Source organism: Dipodomys merriami, unplaced genomic scaffold, assembly GCF_024711535.1.
Source record: "Dipodomys merriami isolate MVZ:Mamm:240054 unplaced genomic scaffold, mDipMer1.0.p SCAF_518, whole genome shotgun sequence".
Lineage (NCBI taxonomy): Eukaryota > Metazoa > Chordata > Mammalia > Rodentia > Heteromyidae > Dipodomys > Dipodomys merriami.
The window spans coordinates 438,994-464,536 of record NW_027206089.1 but is presented as its reverse complement, the minus strand read 5'-3'; the positions used below and the strand labels follow the sequence as shown (position 1 = coordinate 464,536).

The following is a 25,543-nucleotide window of genomic DNA, read 5'->3' as shown; positions in this document are numbered from 1 at the left end:
AGAACGGGGAAAAACATTACAGAGGTCCTCTCTGGTGGTACTCAGGTGGGCCCACAAGGCTGGCAGTGTTTTATCTTTGGTAAGTATCCTCATTCTTTGCTTTTAGGTTGACACTTCCAAAGTGGTGTCTTTTTTGTTGTTTTGTTATCTGTGTTTGTTCTCCGGTTTGAACTCAAGGCATGGATGCTGTCCTTTAGCTTTTTATCTCAAGGCTTGCATTCTGCTTGAGATATAACTGCATTTCCAGCTTTTTGGTGTTAAATGAAGTTAAGAGTCACATAGAGTTTTTTTTTGCTCAGTCTGGCTTCAAACTGTGATTCTCAGATCTGTGTGTCCTGAGTAGCTAGGATTATAGGTATGAACCACTGGTGCCCAACTACATTGGAGTGTTCATAGTCAACTAGAGCCTTAAAACCTGCGCTTTCCAGACTTTTCCTCAAAGTGCAAGTAGAAGGAAAGAATTAATTAAAATGCAAGTGTACCTAACAAGCCTGAGTGTTCACTAAAGTCACCTTCTATCACAACTAATATTTATAAAACAGCCATGGATGTTATTATAAGATTTCACTTATTATAACAATGGATAAGAGTTGATTTCCTGTATGTAGACAAGGGCACTTGTAATTAGGAAATACTCACTTAAGTAGTAAGGGGTAATAGGCATCTATAACTTGTTCTCAAATAGCTCAAAAATGTCAACAATCGGAGAATACAGAGTAAATATATAGAGGAATTCTACTATTTCTGAACTTTTTGTTTGGTGCCAGGACAAGGGCTTGAACTCAAGGCCTCAGATTTTTTTTTTTTTTTTGGTCAGTCATGGGGCTTGAACTCTGGGCCTGGGCACTGTCCCTGCGCTCTTCAGCTCAAGGTTAGCACTCTACCACTTGAGCTACAGCGCCACTTCCGGCTTTTTTCTTTTTGCTTATGTGGTGCTGAGGAATCGAACCCAGGGCCTCAGGCATGCAAGGTAAGCACTCTACCACTGAGCCACCTTCCCAGCCCCTGAAATTATTTTAAAGTAAAAATCTTTAAAATTAGCTGGACACGGAGCTGGGAAGGTGGCTCAGTGGTAGAGTGCTTGCCTTGCATGCCTGAGTCCCTGGGTTCGATTCCTCAGCACCACATAAGCAAAAAGAAAAAAGCCGGAAATGGCACTGTAGCTCAAGTGGTAGAGCACTAGCCTTGAGCTGAAGAGTTGAGGGACAGCGCCCAGGCCCAGAGTTCAGGCCCCATGACCAGATTTCCCCCCCCCAAAAAAAAAAAAAATTAGCTGGACACCAGTGGCACATGCCTGTAGTCCTAGCTATTCAGGATGTTGAGATCTGAGGATTAAAGTTTGAAGCCATCTGGGGCAGAAAAGTCTGTGAGACTTTTATCTCCAAATAAATCACAGAAAAAAGCCAGAAGTAGCACTGTTGCTCAAGTGGTAGAGTTCTAGCCTTGAGTAAAAGAAGCTCGGAGATAGCGTCCAAGCCCAGAGTTCAAGCAGAAAACAATAACAACAACTTTGAAATTGTAAAAAAAAAAAAAAATTCTTTGAATTTTTCAATATACTCCATCATGGAGTTTTATTCACTGTAAAAACAATACTATACTATAAATTATTCCCCCTGAGGTGAGGATGAACCTCAGTGATAATGTTTGTCTGTACATGTGATACCCTAGATTACTAGTAGTAGTAGCAGTAGCAGTAGTAGTAGTAGTAGTAGTAGTAATAATGATTCCTCTACTGTTCACAGAAAATAGTTTCAGTAAAATACATAAAGAGGACATTTGCCTTATGAGACTGTGTACCTTGGCTTTTTCTGGGGTGGGTAGCTTTAGTGAGATAGTGAAATTTTCCTTAACTTATTATCTGTGGGTTTTTATATCTGAACAAAATTCCTCTTCAAGATAAGAGCTAGGCTCCAGTGACTCGCACTTGCAGGCCTAACTATTAGGGAGGCTAAGACCTGGAGAATGGCAGTTTGGGGCCAACCCAAGCAGAAAAAGTCAAAAAGACTCCATCTCCAAGTAACCAGCAAAAAGCTGGCCTAGAGATATGGCTCAAGTGGTAGTATACCAACCTAGCAAGCCTCAAAGCTCTGAGTTCAAACTCTGAAACAGAAAGGGGGGGGAGATAGTGGGAGGGAGAAGGAGAGAGAGGGAGAGAAAGAAAGAAAGAAAGAAAGAAAGAAAGAAAGAAAGAAAGAAAGAAAGAAAGAAAGAAAGAAAGAAAGAAAGAAAGAAAGAAAGAAAGAAAGAAAAGAAAGAAAGAGAGAGAGAGAAAGAGAGAGAGAAAGAGAGAGAAAGAGAGGGAGGGAGGGAGGAAGGGAGGGAGGGAGGGAGGGAGGGAGGAAGAAAGGAAGGAAAAGAGAAAGAAAGAGAGAAAGAAAGAAAGAAAGAAAGAGAAGGAAGGAAGGAAGGAAAGAAGGAAGGAAGGAAGGAAGGAAGGGAAAGCAAGCAAGGTGAGTGAAGAGATAAGGAGATAGGCTGATCACAAGACACATGTAGTAGTAATGTCCTATGTGTATAAAAAGGAAGAAAATTTACACAGCACCCTTGGGATAGTAACTCAAACAGAGAAAACCAAGACTGTTTTCCTCATGCGAATCCTAGAGTTCTGAAGGCTATATCTAGGCTTATGGAAGGTGGAGGGGGCCAGAGTAGTATGTGACAGGAGTTCTAAAGACAGCATTCTCTCCTTCCTGAGGACAAAAGGGAGTCCAGAACAGAAGACAATCCACCCACTGAGGCAATCAGGGTGGCAACCCACATCTTTGAGAAAAACCAGAAGTTATACAATAAGAAAAATGAGCCTAGCAGGACAACATCAGCCATAGGGAAGTGAATGAGGCTTCCCAGTCCTGTAGCAACCGGATGTGGCAGAACTCAGAGATTCAATTTATAAACCAGAGTCCAGTGGATTCAGAGCCAGGCACCCCACTTAGAGGAAACTCCCTCATAAAGGGATTTACTGTCATTTCTAGAAGCTTCTGACAGCTTCCTTCCTCACTCCAAGACTAACCTAATCACCTAGCCATGATCAGTGACTCTGCCAAGACCTCTGATCCCAGGCAAATGGATCAAATACAACACTGAATGAATCTGGGACAAATCAAAAAAGCAACAAACCTGTTATTTTCCTCAGCTGCTCTGGGCAGGACACTGCTCTGAGTCCTCTTATCTTGGCTTTCCCAGCCATAGATTACCTCTATGTAGTTTCCTAGATTTTTATTGTGTTTGCATTATTTCACCTTAACTATCTCTTCTCTTTCTCAGAGATATTATAGATGCTCACTAAGTGTATCTGAGTGTATTGTGGGTAAATACAACCATGATCTGGGGACTGGTGGCTCATGCCTGTAATCCTAACTACTTAGGAGGCTGAGAGCTGAGGAACACAGTTCAAAGCCATCCTAAGCAGACACATCCCTGAGACACTTTTTCAACTAACCAGCAAAAAGCCTGAAGGAGAAGTGTGGCTTAAATGGTAGAACACAGGCCATAAGCAACAAAGCTAAGCAAGAACATGAAACACTAAGTTTAAGACCCAGCACTCACACACACACACACACACACACACACACACACACACACTTCACAACTTCAGCCTGGCTTTCAAATTCGCATTACAGCCCATGTTTCACAGTCAGAAAATGATGGGGTGATTGGTAGTCAGATGCCAGGACTTTGTCATAGTCCAGCTTCAAAAGTAAATGTCCTCACAATCACCTGTCCTGGTTCTAGGCATCCACAAGCTGTTTGGCAGAAATTTAACTAAACATCCCTTATGCTGCATCCTGAGAAACAGAACTATCTGTAACCACAGCCTCCTGAAAATAACATTCTACTTTTTTTTTTTTTTTTTTTTGCTAGTTCTGGGGCTTGAACTCAGGGCATGGACACTGTCCCTGAGTTTCTTTTGCTCAAGGATAGCACTCTACCACTTAAGCCACAGCGCCAGTTCAGGCTTTTTTTATGATGTACTGAAGAATGAAACCCAGGGCTTCATGCATGCTAGGCAAGTACTCTACCACTAAGCCACATTCCCAGCCCCCATTCTATCCTAATGCAGAATGTTTGCTGTGAATTTTACTGCAGGCCTTCTATTTGCTAGTTGGGTTTAGCTTTGGTGCCTAGAGAGAGCTTCTTGCACCCTATCATAGGCCTTTACCTGCTAAATGTAGATTGCAACCCTACATTTCCTAGGACCCACCCTCTACCCACAGATCCTGCCATGGTCCTCTACTGAGGAATCAAGAATTAGTTAAGGACAGTTTTGTATAAGCCCCAAGCAGAGGACTCAAAAATTGATTTCCAGTCCCCTCAGCTACCATGGGGCATTCAAAAGGGAAATGGCCCCACTGCATCAGCCTGCTACCCCAGAATACTCCTTCTGAAGGTCATCTTTTCACCACCAGGATGTTTTTGGAGAATAAGGCTTGAAGAGTACTACTGGAAAGTGCTCTTGAGATTCAAAGACTACATCTATGGAGCTGCTAGCCCTAGGGCTACGCAGAAAGTTGTCTGTCAATTTCACCCACCTTTCCTGGAGTATCTTGGGAAAAAAGGGGGGTATTATTTTGAGGCAATAAATGCTTATTCTTCTACTTTTAAATCACTCAGGGGTTTCTATAAGGCTGTTCCTCTCTTTCTGGTCTAGCTGCTAGCACTTTGACCTTTCTTTTCTTCTCTCCCTCCTGCCTACATTTTTTCCTCTTGGGCTAATACTGGAGCTTGAACTCAGGGCCTAACCACTGTCCCTTAGCTTTTTATTTATTTATTTAAATACAAGGAAACCTTTATTTTTCATTTTCATCAAGAAATTTGCTATTTGCTTTTTTTTTTTTTTTAATGCTTTTTGGTTCTTTTTCTCTTCCCCTCCCCCCCCCCCCAATTTTCTTCTTTTCTGGTTTTTGTCTTTTAAGTTCTGTGTTTTTGTTTTTTTGTTGTTGTTGTTTGTTTTTTTGGTCGGCCGTGGGGCTTGAATTCTGGGCCTGGGGGCTGTCCCTCAGCTCTTCAGCTCAAGGCGAGCGCTCTACCACTTGAGCTACAGCGCCACTTCCGGTTTTCTGGTGGTTTATTGGAGATAGGAGTCTCACGGTCTCTCCTGCCCGGGCAGGCTTTGAACCGCGATCCTCGGATCTCAGCCTCCTGAGTAGCTAGGATTACAGGCGTGAACCACCAGCGCCCGGCATTAAGATCCGTTTTGTCTCTCAGTCAAGTGGCTGGAACTGCTGGGTTCCTAGTATGGAAAAAAATGATGCCAACAGAGAGGTAACTGTGTCTCCTAGGGTTCCGTCCCACTCTGAATATCCAAAAAGAGAGAGAAAGAAAGCACAAAATAAAACCAAAATAAAAAACAGAGGAGATTCAGATAGTTTTTCTTCAAGCCTGGCAGGAACCCACAAGAGTCTGTGTGTAACAGTGGTGGAGGGGTGGAGCCCAGGGCCCACTAGGCCCGCCCACTGCTGGCAGCTCCCTGCTGATAGGACCCCGAGCCAGTCTTTGCAGCCAGAAGGGCCGCCTGGCGCCTTAGCTTTTTAAAATTTAAGACTGGTGCTCTACTACTTGAGCACACCTCTACTTCTGGCTTTTTACTGGTTAATTGAAGAGTCTCAAGGAGTTTCCTGCCCCGGCTGACTTCAAACCACAATCCTCAATTCTCAGCCTCTTGAGTAGATAGCATTTTATATGTGAGCCACCAGTGCCTGGCTACTATTGAATTTTTTTTTTTTTTTTTTTTTTGCGGGTCCTAGAGCTTGAACTCGGGCCCCGGGCACTGTCCTTGAGCCTCTCTGTGCTCAAGGGTAACACTCTACGACTTGAGCAACAGCACCACTTCTGGCCTTTTCTGTTTATGTGGTACTGAGGAATCAAATCCAGGGCTTCATGCATGCTAGGCAAGCACTCTATCACTAAGCCACATTCCCAGCCCTGAAATTTTTAACAAGTAATTTATGATGGATACTACAAACTTTGGAGATTTGAAGATTCTTGCAAAATGAGATAAGCTAAACTAAGGTCATTTTCCAGTGTAATATATTTCCTTTTTTTCAAATTTTTTATTGTGATTAACTGGTTACATAATTTCCCAAGTTTCACAGTATTGTGGGATAGTGAAGCTTAGTTAAAGTCACAAACACATTACAATTTTCATAGGACAAATTGTCTATCATGGTCTATAACATTTATAAATTCTATGAGCTTTGCCATACAGTTATTTCTTCCACATTAGGTGATATGTACATTTCTTTTGTTTTGCATAGTATCAGCTGTTCCCTCTTTCCCACTTGTTCCCTCCCTCCCATTGCTGCCATTGAGTTGCTTAGTTCATTTTGGTCAATGTCCAGTGCAGCTGATACGTCCCACTGTTGTATGTTTTTCCCTGATTCCCTCTAGTTCTGTGTCTTCCTCCTGGTTTCCCTCCAATGTACACATATATACCATATATGTGATCAGCAGCATGGGGTTATTTAGTAGTTATTCGACCAGATGAGTGGAAGTCCTTTGTTTCTTAAGTCTTGTTAATTTTGTCTATCACCTTACATTTTGGATTTAACATCCACTTATCAGGGAGACCATGTGCCGTTTGTCTCTGCTCTTGGCTTACCTCACTCAATATGATTTCTTCTAGCTCCATCCATTTCCCTGCAAATGCCATTATTTTGTCATTTCTAATGGCTGCATAATATTCCATTGTGTATAGATACCACAATTTTTGGATCCATTCATCTGTGGTGGGACATCTGGGTTGTTTCCATATCCTGGCTATTGTGAACAGTGCTGCAATAAACATGAAGGTGCATATGTCCTTGTATCTTGGTTCCTGTTGTTCAGGGTAGATGCCTAGAAGTGGTATGACTGGGTCATAAGGGAGGTCAATATTTATTTTTCTGAGGACCCTCTAGACTGCTTTCCAAAGTGGTTGTATAAGTGTACATTCCCACCAGCAGTGTAATAGGGTTCCTCTTTCTCCACATCCCCTTCAGCGTTTGTCATTGGCTGACTTGAGGATGTAGGCCATTCTGACTAGGGTAAGGTGGTATCTCAGGGTTGTCTTTATTTGCATTTCCTTCACAACCAGGGATGGTGAACATTTCCTCATGTGTTTCTTTGCCATTTTTATCTCTTCTTCTGAGAAGTCTCTCTTTAGTTCCCTTTCCCATATAGTAATTGGTTTGTTAGGTTTGGGAGGGATTAGTTTCTTGAGTTCACTGTATATACTGGATATTAACCCCTTGTCTGATATACTGCTGGTAAATATTTTTTCCCACTTAGTTGGTTGTCTTTCAAGCTTGGTTGCTATAGCTTTAGCTGTGCAGAAACTTTTTATTTTAAGGTAGTCCCATTTGTCGAGTCTCTCTCCAACTTGTTGTGTAATACACTTCTTATGCACATGAGTTTCAAACAAATGAAACTGATTTAGTTACTATGTTAGCAGATAAGTAGTTTTCCTTTGATTTTGCATTGATCTTTCCCCTATGCTTGAAATAATTATCTACAACACCTATGACCAAGTAAATTCTATGCAAAGATATTTTTTTCTCAGTTTCAGATAGTGTAGACCCTTGAACACTTCTCAGATCCTTAGATACAGAGTCTCCAGTGTGTAGTGGATAGAGCTGTTCTGATCCTGTGGTTGTTGGGAAGAATCAAGATGAATAACTAGGATCAAAATACATAATCTGGTGTGGTGCTGATGGCTCATGACTACAATCTTAGGAGATAGAAATCAATTGGATCAAAGTTTGAGGCTACCTCAAGATAAAAAGTTCAAGATGGTCCATCTCATCAGAAAAGGCTGGGTGCAGTGGTGTATGTGTGTGCCTCTTTTCCCACCCACAGCAGAAAGTGTAAATAGGAGGATCATGGTCCTGGCAAGCACAAGAAAAAGTAAGATGATTTAAAAAAATAATCATAGCAAAAAGTGCTGGAGGCATAGCTCAAGCATTAAAGTGCTACCTATCCATTGTGAAGTAAGCCCTGAGTATAAACTCAAGTACTGCTAAAAAAACAAAAGCAAAACGGTGCCAGTGACTCATACCTGTAACCCTAGCTACTCAATAGGCTGAAATCTGAGGATCAAGGTTCAAAGGTAGCTAAAACCAACAAACCAAAAGTATCCCCAAGTAACCAGCAAACAAAATCTGGAAGTGAAAATGTGGTTCAAATGGTAGAGTACCAGCCTTAAACAGTGACAGCACCCAGACCTTGAGTTGAAATCATCAGACAGGCACAAACAAAATGCAAAAGCAGGGAATCCCTTTTCTGGACCTCCTGAGTGAGGCCAGCATCTACTTGAGGGAAAGCACATTTTACAAATTAATTAGTTTCAGATATTGCATAGTGTGTAGTCAATATCTTAAGCAGCAAAAAATGTTTAGGCCAGTGCTCAGCTTCTGCTGCCAATACCACCCAAAGCCTTGTGGCTTGGGTGTGCAGCTGCTTTTGTTGTTGCTGCTGCTGCTGTTGTTTATTTTTTTTAAAACAAGATCTCACAACATGTAGCTCAAGCGGGTCTTAAGCCTCCTGAGTATGCGCATTACAGGTGAATACTACTGCCATGCTGGAGGCTGTTACAAAGTAAATCACTGGCATCCAGGAACCTGTAATCCTAGCTACTCAGGAGGCTGAGATCTGAGGATCAAGGTTTAAAACCAGCCTGGGCAGGAAAGTCCATGTGACTCTTACCTCCAATTAACTATCAAAAATCTGAAAATGGAGCTGTAATTCAACGTGACAAAATGCTAGCCTTGAGCAAGCCCCAAGACCAACATACATACACACACCAAAAGTAATATCTTGGTAATATTTCTATCCTAATGGCAGTCTCAAGTAAGGACCTACAAGAGAAAATAACTTCATAGCAAAGAGGGAAAAAAAAGAGCAGAAAGAAAAAGAAATGGAAAGGAGAAAGAAAGAAAGAGAGAGAGAAAGGAAGGAAAGAAGGAAGGGGGGAGGGAAGAAGGAAGGAGGGAGGGAGGGAGGGAGGAAGGGAGGGAAAGAGAGAGAGAGAAAGAAAGAAAGAAAGAAAGAAAGAAAGAAAGAAAGAAAGAAAGAAAGAAAGAAAGAAAGAAAGAAAGAAAGAAATATTGATTCACTTCTTGTGCCCAAATGCCTAATGGGTAATATTTTTCTGGGTTCAACAACAATTTGTTTGCCTTGTGGGAGGGGACCATGATGACTCCCTACTACAGTGAAAGTAAATTCTGTTAGGGAAGCTGACTCCAGTTTGGCAGGAAGTAACAGTTCTGAAGTCTCACTTTCAGAATCTCAGACCCTAGAAGCCTTTTTTGTTTGTTTGTTTGTTTACCATGTTAAAGAGCATTTTCCCCCTTAAAGGCAATGCAATCACATCAGTCCCAGAGGTAAGGGTGGTAAAGGTACTAGATGGTGTCCAAGACACCGGCATACCCCTAAGAAACTATTGCTCAGGGTGAGTTTTCCCTTTGTTTTTTTTTCCTTTAACGATAAATATGTACGTCCCCTTTGTATGTGCCTGTACTGGGGCTTGAACTCAGGGCCTCTCACTCACTCTCACTTAGTATTTTCACTTAGGGCTGGCACTCTACCACTTGAGCCATATCTTTACTTTCAGATTCTTGGTGGTTAATTGGAAATAAGAATCCCATGGACTTTCTTGCCTGGTTTTGCACCATATAGCTTTGCGCCATAATCCTCAAATCTCAACCTCCAGAGTAGCTAGGATTACAGTCATGAGCCACTACTGCACTCATTTAATCCAAGTAAGTCTTTGAAAGTGAAATGTGCAATGTTGTCTTTCATAGAACACTAAGATTGCTTAATAAACAGAAATAAAAACAATTATAATAAATATCATCCAATTTTTGAAAAATTCTTTACAGATACTGCTTCAGCTGAAAATTCAGGCCAAGACCTTCTGTTTCTATTGAAAGGAAGAGAAAGAAAGATTAGAGAGAACAGAATTCACCTTCTTGCTTTAAGAGGATACTTTATCCCAAATGTTGTCAAAAGGGTTAAAAGAGGGCTGTGAATGTGACTTAGTGGTAGAGAGCTTGCCTAGCATGCATGAAGCCTAGGGTTGGATTCCTCAGTACCACATAAACAGAAGAAGCCAGAAGTGGCGCTCTGGCTCAAGTGGTAGAATTCTAGCTTTAAAAAGAAGCTCAGGGACAGTGCCCCAAACCTAAGTTCAAGCCCCAGGACTGACAAAAAAAAGAGGGGGGGGGTCAGGTAAAAGAGACAGACACTGATGGCTCACGCCTATAATCCTAGTTACTCAGAAGGTTGAGATCTGAGGATTATGGTTTGAAGTCAACCCAATCAGAAAAGTCTATGAGACTTTTATTTCCAATTAGCCAGCAAAAAGCCAAAAATGGAGACATGGCTTCATTGGTAGAGTGCTAGCCTTGAGTGAAAAAGCCAAGCAAGTGCTTAGTACCAGCACACATGTGCTTGCTTCTCTCTCTCTCTCTCTCTCTCTCTCTCTCTCTCTCTCTCTCTCTCTCTCTCTCTCTCTCTCTCTCTCTCTCTCTCTCTCTCTCTCTCTCTCTCTCTCACACACACACACACACACACACACACACACAGATTAAGGGGAAAATTTTAAGGCAAGGCAATGTTCACATACCACCTAAAAGCACAGAGAGCACTCACTATGCCCTACCTCTCCAGGAAGTCTTTTCTCCCTCCTCTTGCAGCTGACACTAGACCAAAAGCAGGTGAAAGTCAGGAAGCTCCAAACCAGCTTTGCCACTCACTCTGAGGTCTTAGGAAGGACACTTGCCCTCTCAGGAACTTGAGCTCTTGTGTCTGTAAAATGAAGTTACAGATTGAGGGTCTCTTCTAGCATACATTGAGAGTTTCTTGCAGCTCTGACTCTATCATTCCACTCTCCAATGGGGCAGAATACCAGTCACAGAACGATCCCAACTCACCATGCTGCTCTGCCAGCTGGAGCAGTGGTTTTTGATTCAGAGCAACCATGTTTCTTTTGCTTCAGTGAGAAACCAGGCCACAGAATGGAGAAAAATGAGGCTGACTCCTCAACCTTAATCCCAACCCTCTCAAGAGCACAAAGCCAGCCTGGGAGAGCTTTGACCTACATTTCTTCAGTGATTGCTTTCCCTTCGTGATGACATCTCAGAGACTCAAAAAAGAAACAGAAGGGCTGGGAATATAGCTTGGTGGTAGAGTGTTTGTCTAGCATGCATGAAGCCCTGGGTTCGATTCCTCAGTACCATATAAACAGAAAAAGCTGGAAGTGGTGCTGTGGCTTAAGTGGTACAGCTCTATCCTTGAGCACCAAGAGGCTCAGGAACAGAGTTCAGGCCCCGAGTTCAAGGCCTAGGGCTGGCAAAAGGAAGGAAGGAAGGAAGGAAGGAAGGAAGGAAGGAAGGAAGGAAGGAAGGAAGGAAGGAAGGAAGGAAGGAAGGAGGGAGGGAGGGAGGGAAGGAGGGAGGAAGAGTATGGAAAGAACAGAGTTTGAGCTACTGAGAGGCCTCCAATAAAATCTTATAGTAGACATTATGGCTGAATGATGATGGGGAATTTCTTTAACTGTGCTGGGACTTAGTTTGCTTATTTATTTTTTATTTTGACAGTCGTGGAGCTTGAACTCTGGGTTTGGGCACTGACCCTCAGCTCTTCAGCTCAAGGCTAACAGGCTAGCACTCTACCACTTGAACCACAACGCCACTACCAGCCTTTTCTGTTTATGTGGTGCTGAGGAATCAAACCTAGGAACTCATGCATGCAAGACAAGCACTCTACCACTGAGCCACCTTCCCAGTCATGCATATATATATATATATATATATATATATATATATGTATGTATATGATAATTATGCTCACCTAATATAACTATGGTGAGGATTAAACATAAGTGGTAAAAGGCATAAAAAGCTTATCTGTTTCCAGGTGCCAGTGGCTCACACCTGTAATAGTTAATGGAAAGTTACTAGGAGGCTGAAATCTGAGAATCTCAGTTCAAAGTCATCATGGGCAGGAAACAACATGAGACTCTTATTTTCAATTAACCACCAAAAAGACAGAAATAGAGCCATGGCTCAAGTGGTAGAATACCAGCCTTACAGGAAAAAGCTAAGGGACAGTGCCCAGACCCAGCATTCAAGCCCCAATACTGGTACACACATATATACACACAAAAATTATCTGCTTGGACCAAACAATAATAAATACAGGTGATATTTATAAATACAGGTACCTGTAGGCCAAGGTATTTGACTTAGGCAATGAGGTTCTAAGAAGGACTAGCAAGTCATGATAACCTGCTCATCACTTCCTCTCTGTTCCATTGTCTTCTTAGGAAAAATGGCACCAGTCAAGACAGCATTCCAGTCCCTGCTGCTGCTCCTGCTGCTGGGGCTGTGGGTGGCTGAGGTCCCAGTCAGTGCCAGGCCCAGCCACATGACCTCAGCACAGTGGTTTGAAACTCAGCATGTGCAGCCCAGTCCTCAAGCATGCAACTCAGCCATGGAGCACATCAACAAGTACACCAAACACTGCAAAAACCTCAATACCTTCCTGCATGAATCTTTCTCCAGCGTGGCCACCACCTGCCAGACGCCCAATATAGCCTGCAAGAATGGCAGGGAGAATTGTCACCAGAGCCAAAAGCCTGTGCCCCTGACAAGCTGTGAACTCGTGTCAGGGAAGTATCCAAACTGCAGGTACAGAGAGAAGCATCTGAATGCACAATTCATCATAGCCTGTGACCCTCCTCAGCAAAAGGATGACCTGCAATATTCACTGGTTCCTGTGCACTTCGATAATGTTGTCTAAGGCCTGTTCCCCCACCCCCAGCTGCCCATACTGCAGACTTTGCTTCAGGGGCTTTTCCTCCTCAGAACACTTCACTAATCCTTACCTTCCTTGCAAATACCATGTGCCTCCCACAAAACCAGCCTCGCCTCACTATACCTTAGGGGCTTTATGATGCTATGCATGGTGTGGGAAAACCTTCTCCTTAACTCTTCCCTGTGGCTTCCTTTGCTTTCTCACTGTCTGATACTATGTGGCTCCTCCAGAATCAAGTGCTTGTGATCTCAGTGAAGATAACTCCAGGTTCTGTGGGGATGCAGGCTTATGGATTTTTGGAAACTCTCTTATAAGAATAGAATATAAAACAACAAATGCAAAATGAATTAGGGCCTGGAACAGCTCAGAGGAATGCCACGCAGGGGTATTATTTAAGAATTTAAGAATTCAAGAATTATTTAAGTGGTCAGGAGAATGTGTGCCAGGCTCTGTGTTAGACAAAGGAACATTTTAGTAAATGAAAGACTGCAATTCCTCACCTGGCATGTTACCGTTTGGAAGGAAGCAGAGGGTTTGCTTGAGATATTAGCTTTAACTGGCAGTGACCTGAGCAAGCTCAGACTTGGGAATTGGCCTTTATTCTGTTGTCTGTCTCCACCCTTCTCCCTTTTTTTGTGCCAGTACTGGGGCTTAACCTCAGAACTATGCACTCTTGCTTAGGTTTTTCCACTCGAGGCTGGAGTACTCTATCACTTGAGCCACAGCTCTACCTCTGGCTTTTTGGTGGTTAATTAGATATGAGAGTCTCATAGAGTTCTCTGTTCAGGCTGGCTCTGAACTGCAATCCTCAGATCTCAGCCTCCTAGAATTATGGATGAGAGATACAGGCATCCAATGGCCAGCTTGTCTGTCCCTTTGACAGAAATATAGTGGTCCCATTTTCCATGCAGGGGAGGAAGGCGAGAAAGAACACGCTGAGCCCCAGCATTCCAGCAAAGATCTAAAGAATGACTCGTATTTGTGATCCACACCTGAGTGTATACTTCACTGAGATGATCCAGAAATGAATTTCCTTTCCTTGGAAATTTTAGAATCAGGACCTACAAAACAACCTTTGTTGGTTTGTTGTAAGGTTTTGTTTTGCTTTGTTTTGTTTCAGACAGGGTTTCACTATGTAGTCCCAGCTGATCTCAAATTTTCAATCCTTCTATCTGCATCCAAAATAAATGTTTATTAAGCTCATTGTTTTGCTTTGTTTTGTTAGGCTGGGGATCATAACCAGGGCCTTGGGCATGCTAACTAATTTTTGTTTTCTGTTGGTCCTGAGGCTTGAACTCAAGGCCTAGGTGCTTTCCCTGAGCCTCTTTGTCCTTAAGGCTATCATTCTAACACTTGAGCCACAGAACCACTTCCAACTTTTTCTGAGTAGTTTATTGGAGATAAGTCTCTCAGACTTTTCTACCCAGGCTGGCTTCGAACTGTGATCCTTAGAACTCAGCCTCCAGTGTAGCTAGGATGACTAACTAAAAATTCTTAATCAGTGTTTATTTAATTAGCTTCTCTTTACTACAAGAAGCCCACTACAAGCAATCTGCCTAAACTAATACTTTGTTAAAATGCAATACTGTAATACAATAAAATGAATTCCAGGAAATGGTTAGAACATACAGATAAAGAAAATGATAAGCCTAAATTTTTTATTACTAAAGTTAACTATTGTTAAATTACCATGTCAATTGCTATAAAAATTTGCTTCCTCTCAAATTCTGTACTTGATAGATATTCACCCAGAGAAAAATATACATAGATTACACATATATACCAACACAGGACACACATAACAGGGCATGATGTTTCATGTCTATAATCCCAGCATAGGAAGGGAGAGGCAAGAGGATCTCAAGTTCAAAACCAGCCCAGGCAAAGGTCCCAAAAACAAAATACAAGAGAAATAAGAATTTTGGAGCCATAGCTCAAATGGTAGAGTGCTTGCAAGCATGAGGTCCTGGGTTCAATCCCTAGAAGTACAAAAAAAATTTTTTTTTGTCGGTCGTGGGGCTTGAACTCTGGGCCTGGGCACTGTCCCTCAGCTCTTCAGCTCAAGGTGAGCGCTCTACCACTTGAGCTACAGCACCACTTCCGGTTTTCTGGTGGGTTTTTATTGGAGATAGGAGTCTCACGGTCTCTCCTGCCCGGGCTGGCTTTGAACCCCAATCTTCAGATCTCAGCCTCCTCAGTAGCTAGGATTACAGGCGTGAGCCACCAGCGCCCGGCTACAAAAAATTTTTTTAATTAAAGTCAGGTGGTAGTGGCTACACCCATAATCCTAACTACTCAGGGGGCTGAGATTTGAGGATTGAGATTTGAAGCCAGTCTTGGCAGAAGAATCTGTGAAACTCTTACCATCAACTAACCAGCAAAAATCCAGAAGTGAAGCTGTGGATCAAGTGGTAGAGCTCAACCTTGAGCAAAATAGCTAAAGAACAGCACCCAGGCCTTAGTACTGGCACAAAAATTAAATAAACAAACACAATATATTTGACACACATACTCCCACACACACACATACACCAATAGGGACACAGTCTCACATGTATACACACACACTCAATAGTCATGCAGCTCCTCTTCTTCCTCCACCATTTACTGCTTGAACCACGCTTCCAGACTTCCCTTCCCATATTTTCAAAGAGATTTTCCTACACAGACTATGACTCAGAATAACCAAAGTTTGTTTGTGGAAACATGAAGTGGCAGAGAAAGTATAGAATCCAGAAATTCTAACTCCCAACCCCCTTTCAAGCCTTCTAGGGCTTGAGCTGAACTGCCCTACCCCATGTCTTCCTACCCCACCCCCACAGCAACCCCACAGCCTGGGCACACCATGCTCTGTCCATCACTAGCACTGATTGCCTACTCCTAAAGTGAGAGAAAAAATAGCAGTCTTCTCCCACTCTGGCTTCTTCCCAGAATCATAGGCAGGCTCCTTCCTGTGCCTGCACCTTAAATGTGGGGTTTTTCAAGGTCCTATTCTTAGCTCTTTTTTTCCCACACAGTGCATGCACTCTGTGTGTGTGTGTGTGTGTGTGTGTGTGTGTGTGTGTGTGTGTGTGTGTGTGTGTGTGTGTGTGTATGCACACACATTCCAGTACTGAAGCTTGAATTCAGGACCTTGCTCTGTTGCTTGGCTTTTTTACTCAAGACTGGTGTTCTACCACTTAAGCCAAACCTCAACCTTCTAGCTTTTTGCTGGTTAATAGGAGCTCAGAGTTGCATGAACTTTCCTGCTCAGGCTGGCTTTGAATCAGCATCTCAGATCTCAGCTTCCCAAGCAGTGGGAATACAGGTGTGAGCTACTTGTGCCTGCCTTCCATTTTCCTTTTGCTAAATAGCTCAGAATCTTTATCTGTGTCTGAGGTTTTGAAGGGAACAGTAGTTCAGAATGAGCTGGAGTGAGGGATACACACCTAAATTAGTGAAGTTACAGATAGGAAGTAACAAGGAATAATACCAAACTTTATCACTTGACAGTTAGAAAAGAACTATGCAACAAATGGATTCCACAGCATTTTTCTTCTCATCACCCTAGAGTCTCATTCACTCTCTGGACAGAAGTTCACTATCTCTAGAGGGTTCGTCTTTTTTTTTTTTCATTTCTCTGGACTAACATTAGATCTATAACAGAACTCAGGAAACACCAGGAGAAAACTATTCAATATCTGTAAGACTGATGGCCCCAGCAGCTACAAAGCATGTGGAAAGAATTCAGAATGGAGTAAACCTTCAACTAGTCTAATTATATCCAAACAAGTAGTGTAGCAACCAGGGTAGGAGGTTCTGACTTCCGGGCGTAGGCTGAAGCACTAGATGGAGTGTAATTTGAATCTAGAAGCCATAGGTTATAAAACTGGCCCCTTCAGAGAGTAATGACACAACATCCATGAAACAGGGTTCAGTGTGTTTTAGGAGTGGGGGAAAATCCTGAGAAGGGCTGCCCAAAGTTTTGGGGCAAAATCTTTACTGCGTTTGCTCTGAGTCACTGAAAACATGTTTCAAGAATATCTCTTGGGAAGAGGCTTCCCAGCCATCTGTGATGACTTCATTATCTCATAGTGGGTAAGTATATTTTAATGTCAAAAAAATTAGGATTAAGGACAATAATATTTTTAAATCAAATCAAGCACTCAGCATTAGAATGTTCTTTAAAGAGTTTGTATATATTGAGCATTTTAGGTATTTTAACATTAAGAGAAATTAGGGTTGGGTGTGTAATTACATGGTAGAGTGCCTGTCTAGCATGTACAAGGTGCTAAGCTCAAACTGAGGGGGTGAGGGAAAGAAGAAAAGAGACACATACAGACACAGAGACATGAATTTAATCTATTAAAGGTAGAAAGTAGATTTGTAGGGCTGGGAATGTGGCTAACTGGTAGAGTGCTTGCCTAGCATGCATGAAACACTGGGTTCGATTCCTTACTATCATATAAGGAGAAAAAGCCAGAAGTGGTGCTGTGGCTCAAGTGGTAGAGTGCTAGCCTTGAGCAAAAGAAGCTCAGGAACAGTGGCCAGACCCTGAGTTAAAGTTCCAGGACTGGAAAAAACAAAGAAGAGATAGAAATTAAACTTGTAATTCTAATTTTCAACGTACTTGATTTGAAATGGAACTTTCCTTTAAAATTAGTGTTGGAACATTTAAGAAAACATAGAAATTAAATTACACTATTTATAAATTGTTAGATTTCTAAGAGTTTTAGAGGTAGTCTAAAAGTTCTAAGAATACTCAGAACTGTTTGGTTGACTATCCCAGGTGACTAGATTACTTTATAAAAACATGAAATAATATAATAGTACATTTATAAAAATATTTTAGTGGTTAAAGAGTTTCACTAATATACTGATGATACCAACTTTCTTTTTTTTTTTTTTTTTTTTTTTGGATCCGGTCGTGGGGCCTGAACTCTGGGCCTGGGCACTGTCCCTCAGCTCTTCAGCTCAAGGCTAGTGCTCTACCACTTGAGCCACAGTGCCACTTCCGGCTTTTTTCTTTTTGCTTATGTGGTGCTGAGGAATCGAACCCAGGGCCTCAGGCTTGCAAGGCAAGCATTCTACCACTGAGCCACCTTCCCAGCCCATGATACCAACTTTCTTAGGGCTCAAATGCAATCCTTTAAAGATGGTAATTACAATTTATTTCTTTGTAGTTAAACACAAAAGCTTAAAAGAAAAACTAAGTTTCTGGTTTGCAGTATTAACATGGGGAACATAACTTTTTATTTGTTTGTTTGTTTGTTTTTGGGTCCGGTCGTGGGGCCTGAACTCTGGGCCTGGGTGCTGTCCCTCAGCTCTTCAGCTCAAGGCTAGCGCTCTACCACTTGAGCCACAGCGCCACTTCCGGCTTTTTTCTTTTTGCGTATGTGGTGCTGAGGAATCGAACCCAGGGCCTCTGGCATGCAAGGCAAGTGCTCTACCACTGAGCCACCTTCCCAGCCCGAACATAACTTTTTAAAAGCAAAATGGTCCTCTGAAGAAATATGAGGGGTGTGTGTGTGTGTGTTGGGCTTGAACTCAGAGCTTGGATGCTTTCCTTTAGCCTTTCACTCAAGATTGGCCTCTACCACCTGAGCCACAGCTCTACTTCCAGCTTTTTGGTGGTGAATTGGAGGTAAGGGTCTCATGGACTTTCCTGCCTGGGCTGACTTTGAATCATGACTTCAAAGCCAGGTTTTCACCTGTTTCACAGCTGATTTAGGAAATTGTATTCTCTGGTGGTTCCATGTGTTGATTTTTCTGGGGATTTTAAAAGAAAAGGAGGACATTGATAATGCAGAAACAGCTCCACTCCTTACTTCCCCATAATGCCCTCCCTACACCCCCCCCCCCAATTAAGGCCTTCAGTCTTCCATTAAGTTCTGACAGAATTGGACAGGGAAGTTGAGCTTCCCTGTGGCTGAGTGGTAGTAGCAGACAAGTTCAGCAAAGTAAACTTCAAGAATATTTAGAATTCAGATGCTGTCCTCAGTAAGGACTTTTCTTTGTTGGCCAAACTTGGAATTCAGAAACTATATTTTACCAAGAAAAGTTCCCTAATAAAATGATTAAGAAACTAGCTCCTAAGAGTGCTTGTCTAGAAATGTGTATATGTGTGTGTGTGTGTGTGTGTGTGTGTGTGTATGTACATGAGCACACATGCATTCACATGTATATGTTCTTGGAGAGTTAGGGGAAGTAAGGTGCAATATTTGATACATTAGAGATTTTCTTCTTTGTGAGACAATGCCCTTGTGTAGTATACTATACTATATCTTTTTTGTGAGGGTGTGTATACTGAGGTTTGAACTCGGGGCCTTGAGCTCTTGATTAGCTTTTTCACTCAAAGCTGGTGCTTTCCTTGTTGAGCTATGTCTCTACTTCTGACTTTTTACTGGTCAACTGTATATAAGAGTCTCTGTCTGAGCAAGTTGGCTTTGAACCAGATCTCAGCTTCCTGAGTAGCTATGAGCCACCGGTGCCTGCCTTACACCTTATCTTGATGTATGGAAATATATCAATGACATGTGAAGAAACAAAACACAAAACTTTATTTTCTAATGGATTACAACTATATATCAAAATGCTTGTTTTCACACATTCATCAAACCCATAAGTGAATTTGGAGTCTTTCCAAATGTCTTTTGGAGACATGTATCTTGCAGGCTCTCATAACAAAATGAACTTATATCAAAGCCAGAAGATGTTCCTATGTTGTTTTTGTTTGTTTGTTTGTTTCTTTTATTCCTGTGTAGCTTCCATTTGTACACATCCACTCAGGGGCAAAGTACTGTGAGGGCTGAGTCCAGGTTGAGGGGAAAGCTATGCAGCTGACCCCTGCCCCACTCACTTTCCCCCCTTCTCTCTTCTGCTCCCTCCCCCACCACCCCCACCACCCCCACCCCCACCCCCCCACCCCCCCCCCCAATCTTGTTCAGTGAGCTTTTCTTCCCCCTCACAGCTTAGCTTGCATCTGGTAATACCTTTGAGGAACTGATCAAACACTTAGCTAGAAAAGAGCAATGCCTGGGGCTGGGAAGGTGGCTCAGTGGTAGAGTGCTTGCCTTGCATGCCTGAGGCCCTGGGTTCAATTCCTGAGCACCACATTAAGCAAAAAGAAAAAAGCCAGAAATAGTGCTGTGGCTCAAGTGGTAGAGCTCTAGCCTTGAGCTGAAGAGCTGAGGGACAGCACCCAGGCCCAGAGTTCAGGCCCCACGACCGCCCCCCCCCCCCCCGCCAAAAAAAAGAGCAATACAAAAGTAGACATAGTCCCTGATTTCATATAATTATTTTTAGATTATTTGTGGTAGGAGGTGGATCTATTATGATAAAAAAAAAACAGATAAGCAAATAAATATGTAATCAGCTAGCGATGAATAGTATGCATAAATAATAGGCATTAGATGGCCTAATCATATTGATACACCTCTCAACCCTTTAGTTCTTTTCCTTTAGTTTACCTCAGGAATTAATCAGTCTCTGCCTTCTGTTTTGGTGGAATCAAGATGAGTCTGCACTCCAATTTCTTCTGCTACTGCAGTAGTCTGAATAAAATCTACCTTTAATTAAAAATATATATATAGGGCTGGGAAGGTGGCTCAGTGGTAGAGCACTTGCCTTGCATGCTCGAGGCCCTGGGTTCGATTCCTCAGCACCACATAAGCAAAAAGAAAAAAGCCGGAAGTGGCGCTGTGGCTCAAGTTGTAGAGTGCTAGCCTTGAGCTGAAGAGCTGAGGGACAGCGCCCAGACCCTGAGTTCAGTTCCCACGACCGGACAAAAAAAAAAAAAAAAAAAAAAAAAAAAAAAATATATATATATATATATATATATAAAGCTGGTGGCTCACACCTGTAATCCTAGCTACTTAGGAGGCTGAAATCTGAGGATTGCAGTTCAAAGCCAACCCTGGGGTAGGAAAGTTTGTGAGACTCTTAGCTCCAATTACCCCCAGAAAACCGGAAGTGGTGCTGTGGCTGAAGTGGTACAGCACTCACCTTGAGCTGAAGAGCTCAGGGACAATGCCCAGGCCCAGAGTTCAAGCCCCATGACCAAAAAAAAAAAAAAAACAACAACAACAAAAAACAAAAAACTATAGGTATGGTGGTGAATGCCTACAATCCCAATACTCAGGAATCTGTGGTAGGATTATGAGTTCAAAGCCCACCTGGGGCTACATAATAAGGCCCTATCTTAAACAATTAAGTAAAATAACCCCTTCTCCCCCTCCCCACACACACATACACAAAGACCAGTCTAGAAGCCAGTAGCTCACTTCTGTGAATCTAGCTATATAAGTGGCTGAGATCTGAGGATCAAAGTTCAAAGCCAGCCAAGCAGACTATTCTTATCCCCTATTAGACAGATGCCAACCTTGAGCAAAAGAGCTAAGCAAGAGCATGAGGCCTTGAATTCAAGCACCAAAAAACAAAAAACAAAACAAAACAAAACAAACCTGCAAAATCACTGCGGCTAGAGAGTCACTAGTGACTTTCCACATCAAAGAAGAGGAAAGAGATGAGGCTGGAGAGAGGCAGAAAGTCATGATGCAATCATCAGAAAGGGTTTGGATCTGGTTTGGATTTTTTATTTTTTTATTTGATTAATTTTTGGCATGCTAGATTCAAACACAGAGCTTTGTGCATGCTGGGCAAGTCTTCTATCACATTCCCAGCCCTCTGGTTCAGATTATGATAAATTCATTCTGGCTACAGTTCAGAGCATGGTTTATCAGGAGACCAGAGTGGCTCTAGCAAAGGCAGGATGCTGGTGGTATGAGTTTTGGTGAGACCTAGTTCAGACAAGTTCAGAGAACACAAGTTATAAATATTACCAATCAAATCAAACAAAAACTAATGGAGGCCAGGCACCAGTGGCTCATGCCTATAATCCTAGCTTCTCAGAAGGCTGTGATCTGAGGATCACCATTCAAAGCCATCCAGGTAGAAAAGTCCATGAGATGTTTATCTCCATCAGAAAACTGGAAGTGGCACTGTGGCTCAAAGTGGCAGTGTTAGTCTTGGGTAAAAAACTTAGGGATAGCGCCTAGGCCCTGAGTTCAAGCCCCATGACTTGCCAAAAAATAAAAAAAAAGTAATAGAAAATATATACCCAACACACACACACACACACACACACACACACACACACACACACACACACACACACATTGCAACTTTTGTGTGGGTGTGTACTAGGGCTTGAACTCGAAGCTTTTGCTTGGCTTTTTCTGGTCAAGGTTAATGTTCTACGTCTCTATTCTTGGCTGGCTAGCTGGAGATACAAGTCATTCCAATTTGTCTGCTTAGGTTGGCTTTGAACTGCAAGCTTCAGATCTCAGCCTACTGAGTAACTAGGATTATAGGCTTGAGTCACCAGCACCTAGCATCACACAGCCTTCTTATCCAAAACAACTATGGTTTTATTCCTTGGAAAGCACAGCAAACAAGAACAAATTCTTTTAAATCTGACCCCAAAATTTCCCTTGTACCTTGAGGCACAAAACAGGGAGCCAATTCCTGCTATTCTCTAGGTAGAAAAACACTGAGCAGCCTAAAGCCCTGGTCTACAGAGTATGACAATTTCCATTCTCATTAACCAGGAAATAAACATACAAACACTTCTATCTCCCTTTTAATTAGTAAAACACTAGGCATAACACTACTTCTAGAACTATACAAGAAACATCTTGGATGTGTGTGTGTGTGTGTGTGTGTGTGTGTGTGTGTGTGTGTATACATGCACTGGTATTGGGGCTTGGAACTGGGGGTGGGGGTGGGGAGGGACAGTACTAGGTCTTGAACTCAGCCTAAGTGCTGTCCCTTAGCTTTTTCACACAACAAGGCACATGCTAAACTACTTGAACCATACCTCCACATCTAACTTTTATATGGTTAACTGGAGGTAAGAGTCTCATGGACTTTCCTACCTGTGCTGGCTTTGAACCTCAGTCTTCATATATCAGCCTGAGTAGCTAGGATTAAAGGTGTGAGCCACTAGTGCCTGATTGAACTTATTTTTAATTATTACCTATTCTAGAACAAGTCTAGGGAAAAAGTTAAATTTTTTTCTCTGATCCACAGGGATATTATCAATCATTTTAAGAAATTCTCAGCACTGACATACAAAAAAATGAAGTTAAAATATTTTAATGTTATGGCCAGGTGTAAGAAAAGCTAACATAATGTTAAGTTCTTTTATGGACTTTTACAACTTAGATAAAGCACTATAACCTCAACCTATGGTAAAGACTCTAGAGGAGGGAAAAACTGGGAGAGATAAGGGAAGGGGTAACATTGCCACAAAGAAATGTATTCACTACCTGAATTATGTAACTGTAATAACCCTCTGTACATCACTTTTATAATAATAAAATTTATTTTAATAAAGACTGGAGTCAGACTACCTGAGCTCAACTTCATTTTGATAGTAAATATTTTCTCCATTTGCCACTTAACTTAATAAGCCAGGATTTCTTCCATGAAATGGGAGTTTGATAAGCCCCAAAGAATCTGAAAGTGAGGGGCTGGGAATGTGGCTTAGTGGTAGAGTACTTGCCTAGCATGTATGAAGCCCTAGGTTCGATTCTTCATTACCACATAAACAGAAAAGGCTGGAAGTGGAGCTATGGCTCAAGTGATAGAGGGCTAACTTTGAGCAAAAAAAGCTCAGGGACAGTGCTCAGGCCCTGAGTTCAAGCCCCAAGACTGGCAAAATAATAAACAAATAAATAAAAGAATCTGAAAGTGATACAATATAGTAAGAACTCGTGGATGCAGGAGAAGGTCTCTGAGCCTCTAATTTCTCCAGTATAATCTTATTAAATATTCCTACCAAAGCTGGCCACTAGTGTCTCATGCCTGAAATCCTAGCATACTCAGGAGGCTGAGATCTAAGGATTCAAGTTCAAAGCTAGGGAAAAGTCCATGAGACTCTCATCTCCAGTTAACCAGCTGAAAGCTGGAAATGGAGCTGTGGCTAAAGTGATAGAGCAACAGCCTTGAAGGAGAGTAAAATTTAAGCCTTAGTAGAGGCACACACACACACACACACACACACACACACACACACACACACACACACACACACACACACACACACACACACACACACACACACACACACACACACACACTCCCTATCCAAAACACATATGAGGGCAGGAAAGGGAGGAGACTTCTAGGCCAGAGCTGCCTTCTCTGGAGAAAGTAGCATTTAAGCACAACAGGCATATATACATATATATATATATATATATATATATATATATACATATATAATATTTAAAAATAAATCTTCATAATTGAGCCCAGATTTGCAAACTCCGGGAAAGATGGAGTAACTGCATCCAAACTTCCTTACCCATCAACTGGCTCAAAAACTTACATGCCTCTAGGAGGGAACTCCAGCCTCTGGGTACTATTTGGCTCCATTTTTTTTTTCCGTGGGAGTGGGGCAGGAAGGAATGATCGGCTTCTTTTTTCCAGAAGTTCCTACACTCCCATAGTCAGCTTAGTTTATAGCCCACTACCTAATTGTAGAGCAGCTTGGTTCTACAAAGTATCCCTCAAACAAACTGCTTGCGTAGAAGGACTATAAGAGGCAATAAAGAGGTTTACCCTGTCTTAAGGCAGAATGGATGAGCTTATTTTTAAATAAATGATGAATAAGATTCATAGGAATCTGAGCGAATTTTCCAAGTGCTGGACCTTTCACTAAGCTACTGGGCAGTATTTACCAAGTGGACACCAGGGGGTAGCAAAATCTCATTATCTTGGCTCCCAGGCACTAATCACCAGGAGTCTGGACAATTTGCTTGCCTGGAAGGTCCCATGTAACTTCTGGGAAGATGGCCCCTGAGGTTCCCTGCCTCTGTAGAGCAGACGGCTCTCCTCATCGCCAAAAAGGAGCAATTTCTCTTCTTTTCCACATCCGGAGGAAAAGAAAACGGGAGGGGTTCAGCATGGAGAGAAGGTGAAAGCGTCTGTCGCCTAGGTACAACTTCACCTGGCCTCTCCTCCTGCTGTTCCAATAACTATGCAGAAGCTCCAGCCTCTTGGTCTCATAGGAACTTCATCCCAACTAGGTGTTAATGTGGCTCACCACACCACGGTGGCACATTCCTTCGAGCCCCTCTCAGGCACTGCTGGGCTTTCTTTGGCCGGCCCGGCGCGCTTTCTGGGGCCCGGCTTAGAAAGAGGAAGGCGAGGCCATCTCCCGGTTGTGCTGCCTTCCCCAGCGCTCCAGGGAGATTATCCAGACACGGCAGAGGATGCTAGTGGTTTGTTGGTGGGGCAGAGGGAGACGAGACTGGAGCTTTCTCAACTAGCCTAAATCCCTTTGTCTACTGCTAGACACTCGTCGGCATCGTGGGAGCCCTAGCGGCGGAGGCCACTATCGCCAGCGCACAAGAAGGAAGGGGCTGGCTGGCGTCTAGCACTGAACTGCGGGGTCTGATCGGGACGCCGAAACCTTCCCTGCTAGCTGAAGAGGTATAGAGGATGTGGTGGGGAAGAGCCAGAGAGGAAGAACTCGAAAAATCTCCTCCCAGGTGCGCATCCCTCCAAGAGGGCCCTGGTTCTGGACCCTGGCCTCTGGAGCTGCGATCTCCACGTCCCATCCCAAAGTCGACTCTGGGTAACTCCCCCACGCCCTCACCTTCTCTGGGCAGCACAGAGGAGCCCATTGTGGTAGCCTGGACGCTCGAGGCCCGAGGAGATGGGAGGGGAAGGAGGGCATGCGATGCCCCCCCCCATTTGATGTGGG

General features: G+C 42.8%; 1 protein-coding gene across 1 annotated transcript; it reads left to right on the top strand.

Annotated features, from left to right (window-relative positions):
• Positions 1 to 13,995, top strand: LOC138810964 (ribonuclease 8-like). Its single transcript, XM_069998393.1, has 2 exons — positions 1 to 79; positions 12,302 to 13,995. Exon 2 carries the CDS (start codon positions 12,307 to 12,309, stop codon positions 12,775 to 12,777), a length of 471 nt encoding a protein of 156 aa, XP_069854494.1. The 5' UTR covers positions 1 to 79; positions 12,302 to 12,306; the 3' UTR covers positions 12,778 to 13,995.
• Positions 13,996 to 25,543: the final 11,548 nt, after the last annotated feature.

Excerpts from the sequence above, each read along its gene's own strand:
- LOC138810964 (XM_069998393.1), top strand. The coding sequence starts at position 12,307 with ATGGCACCAGTCAAGACAGCATTCCAGTCCCTGCTGCTGCTCCTGCTG.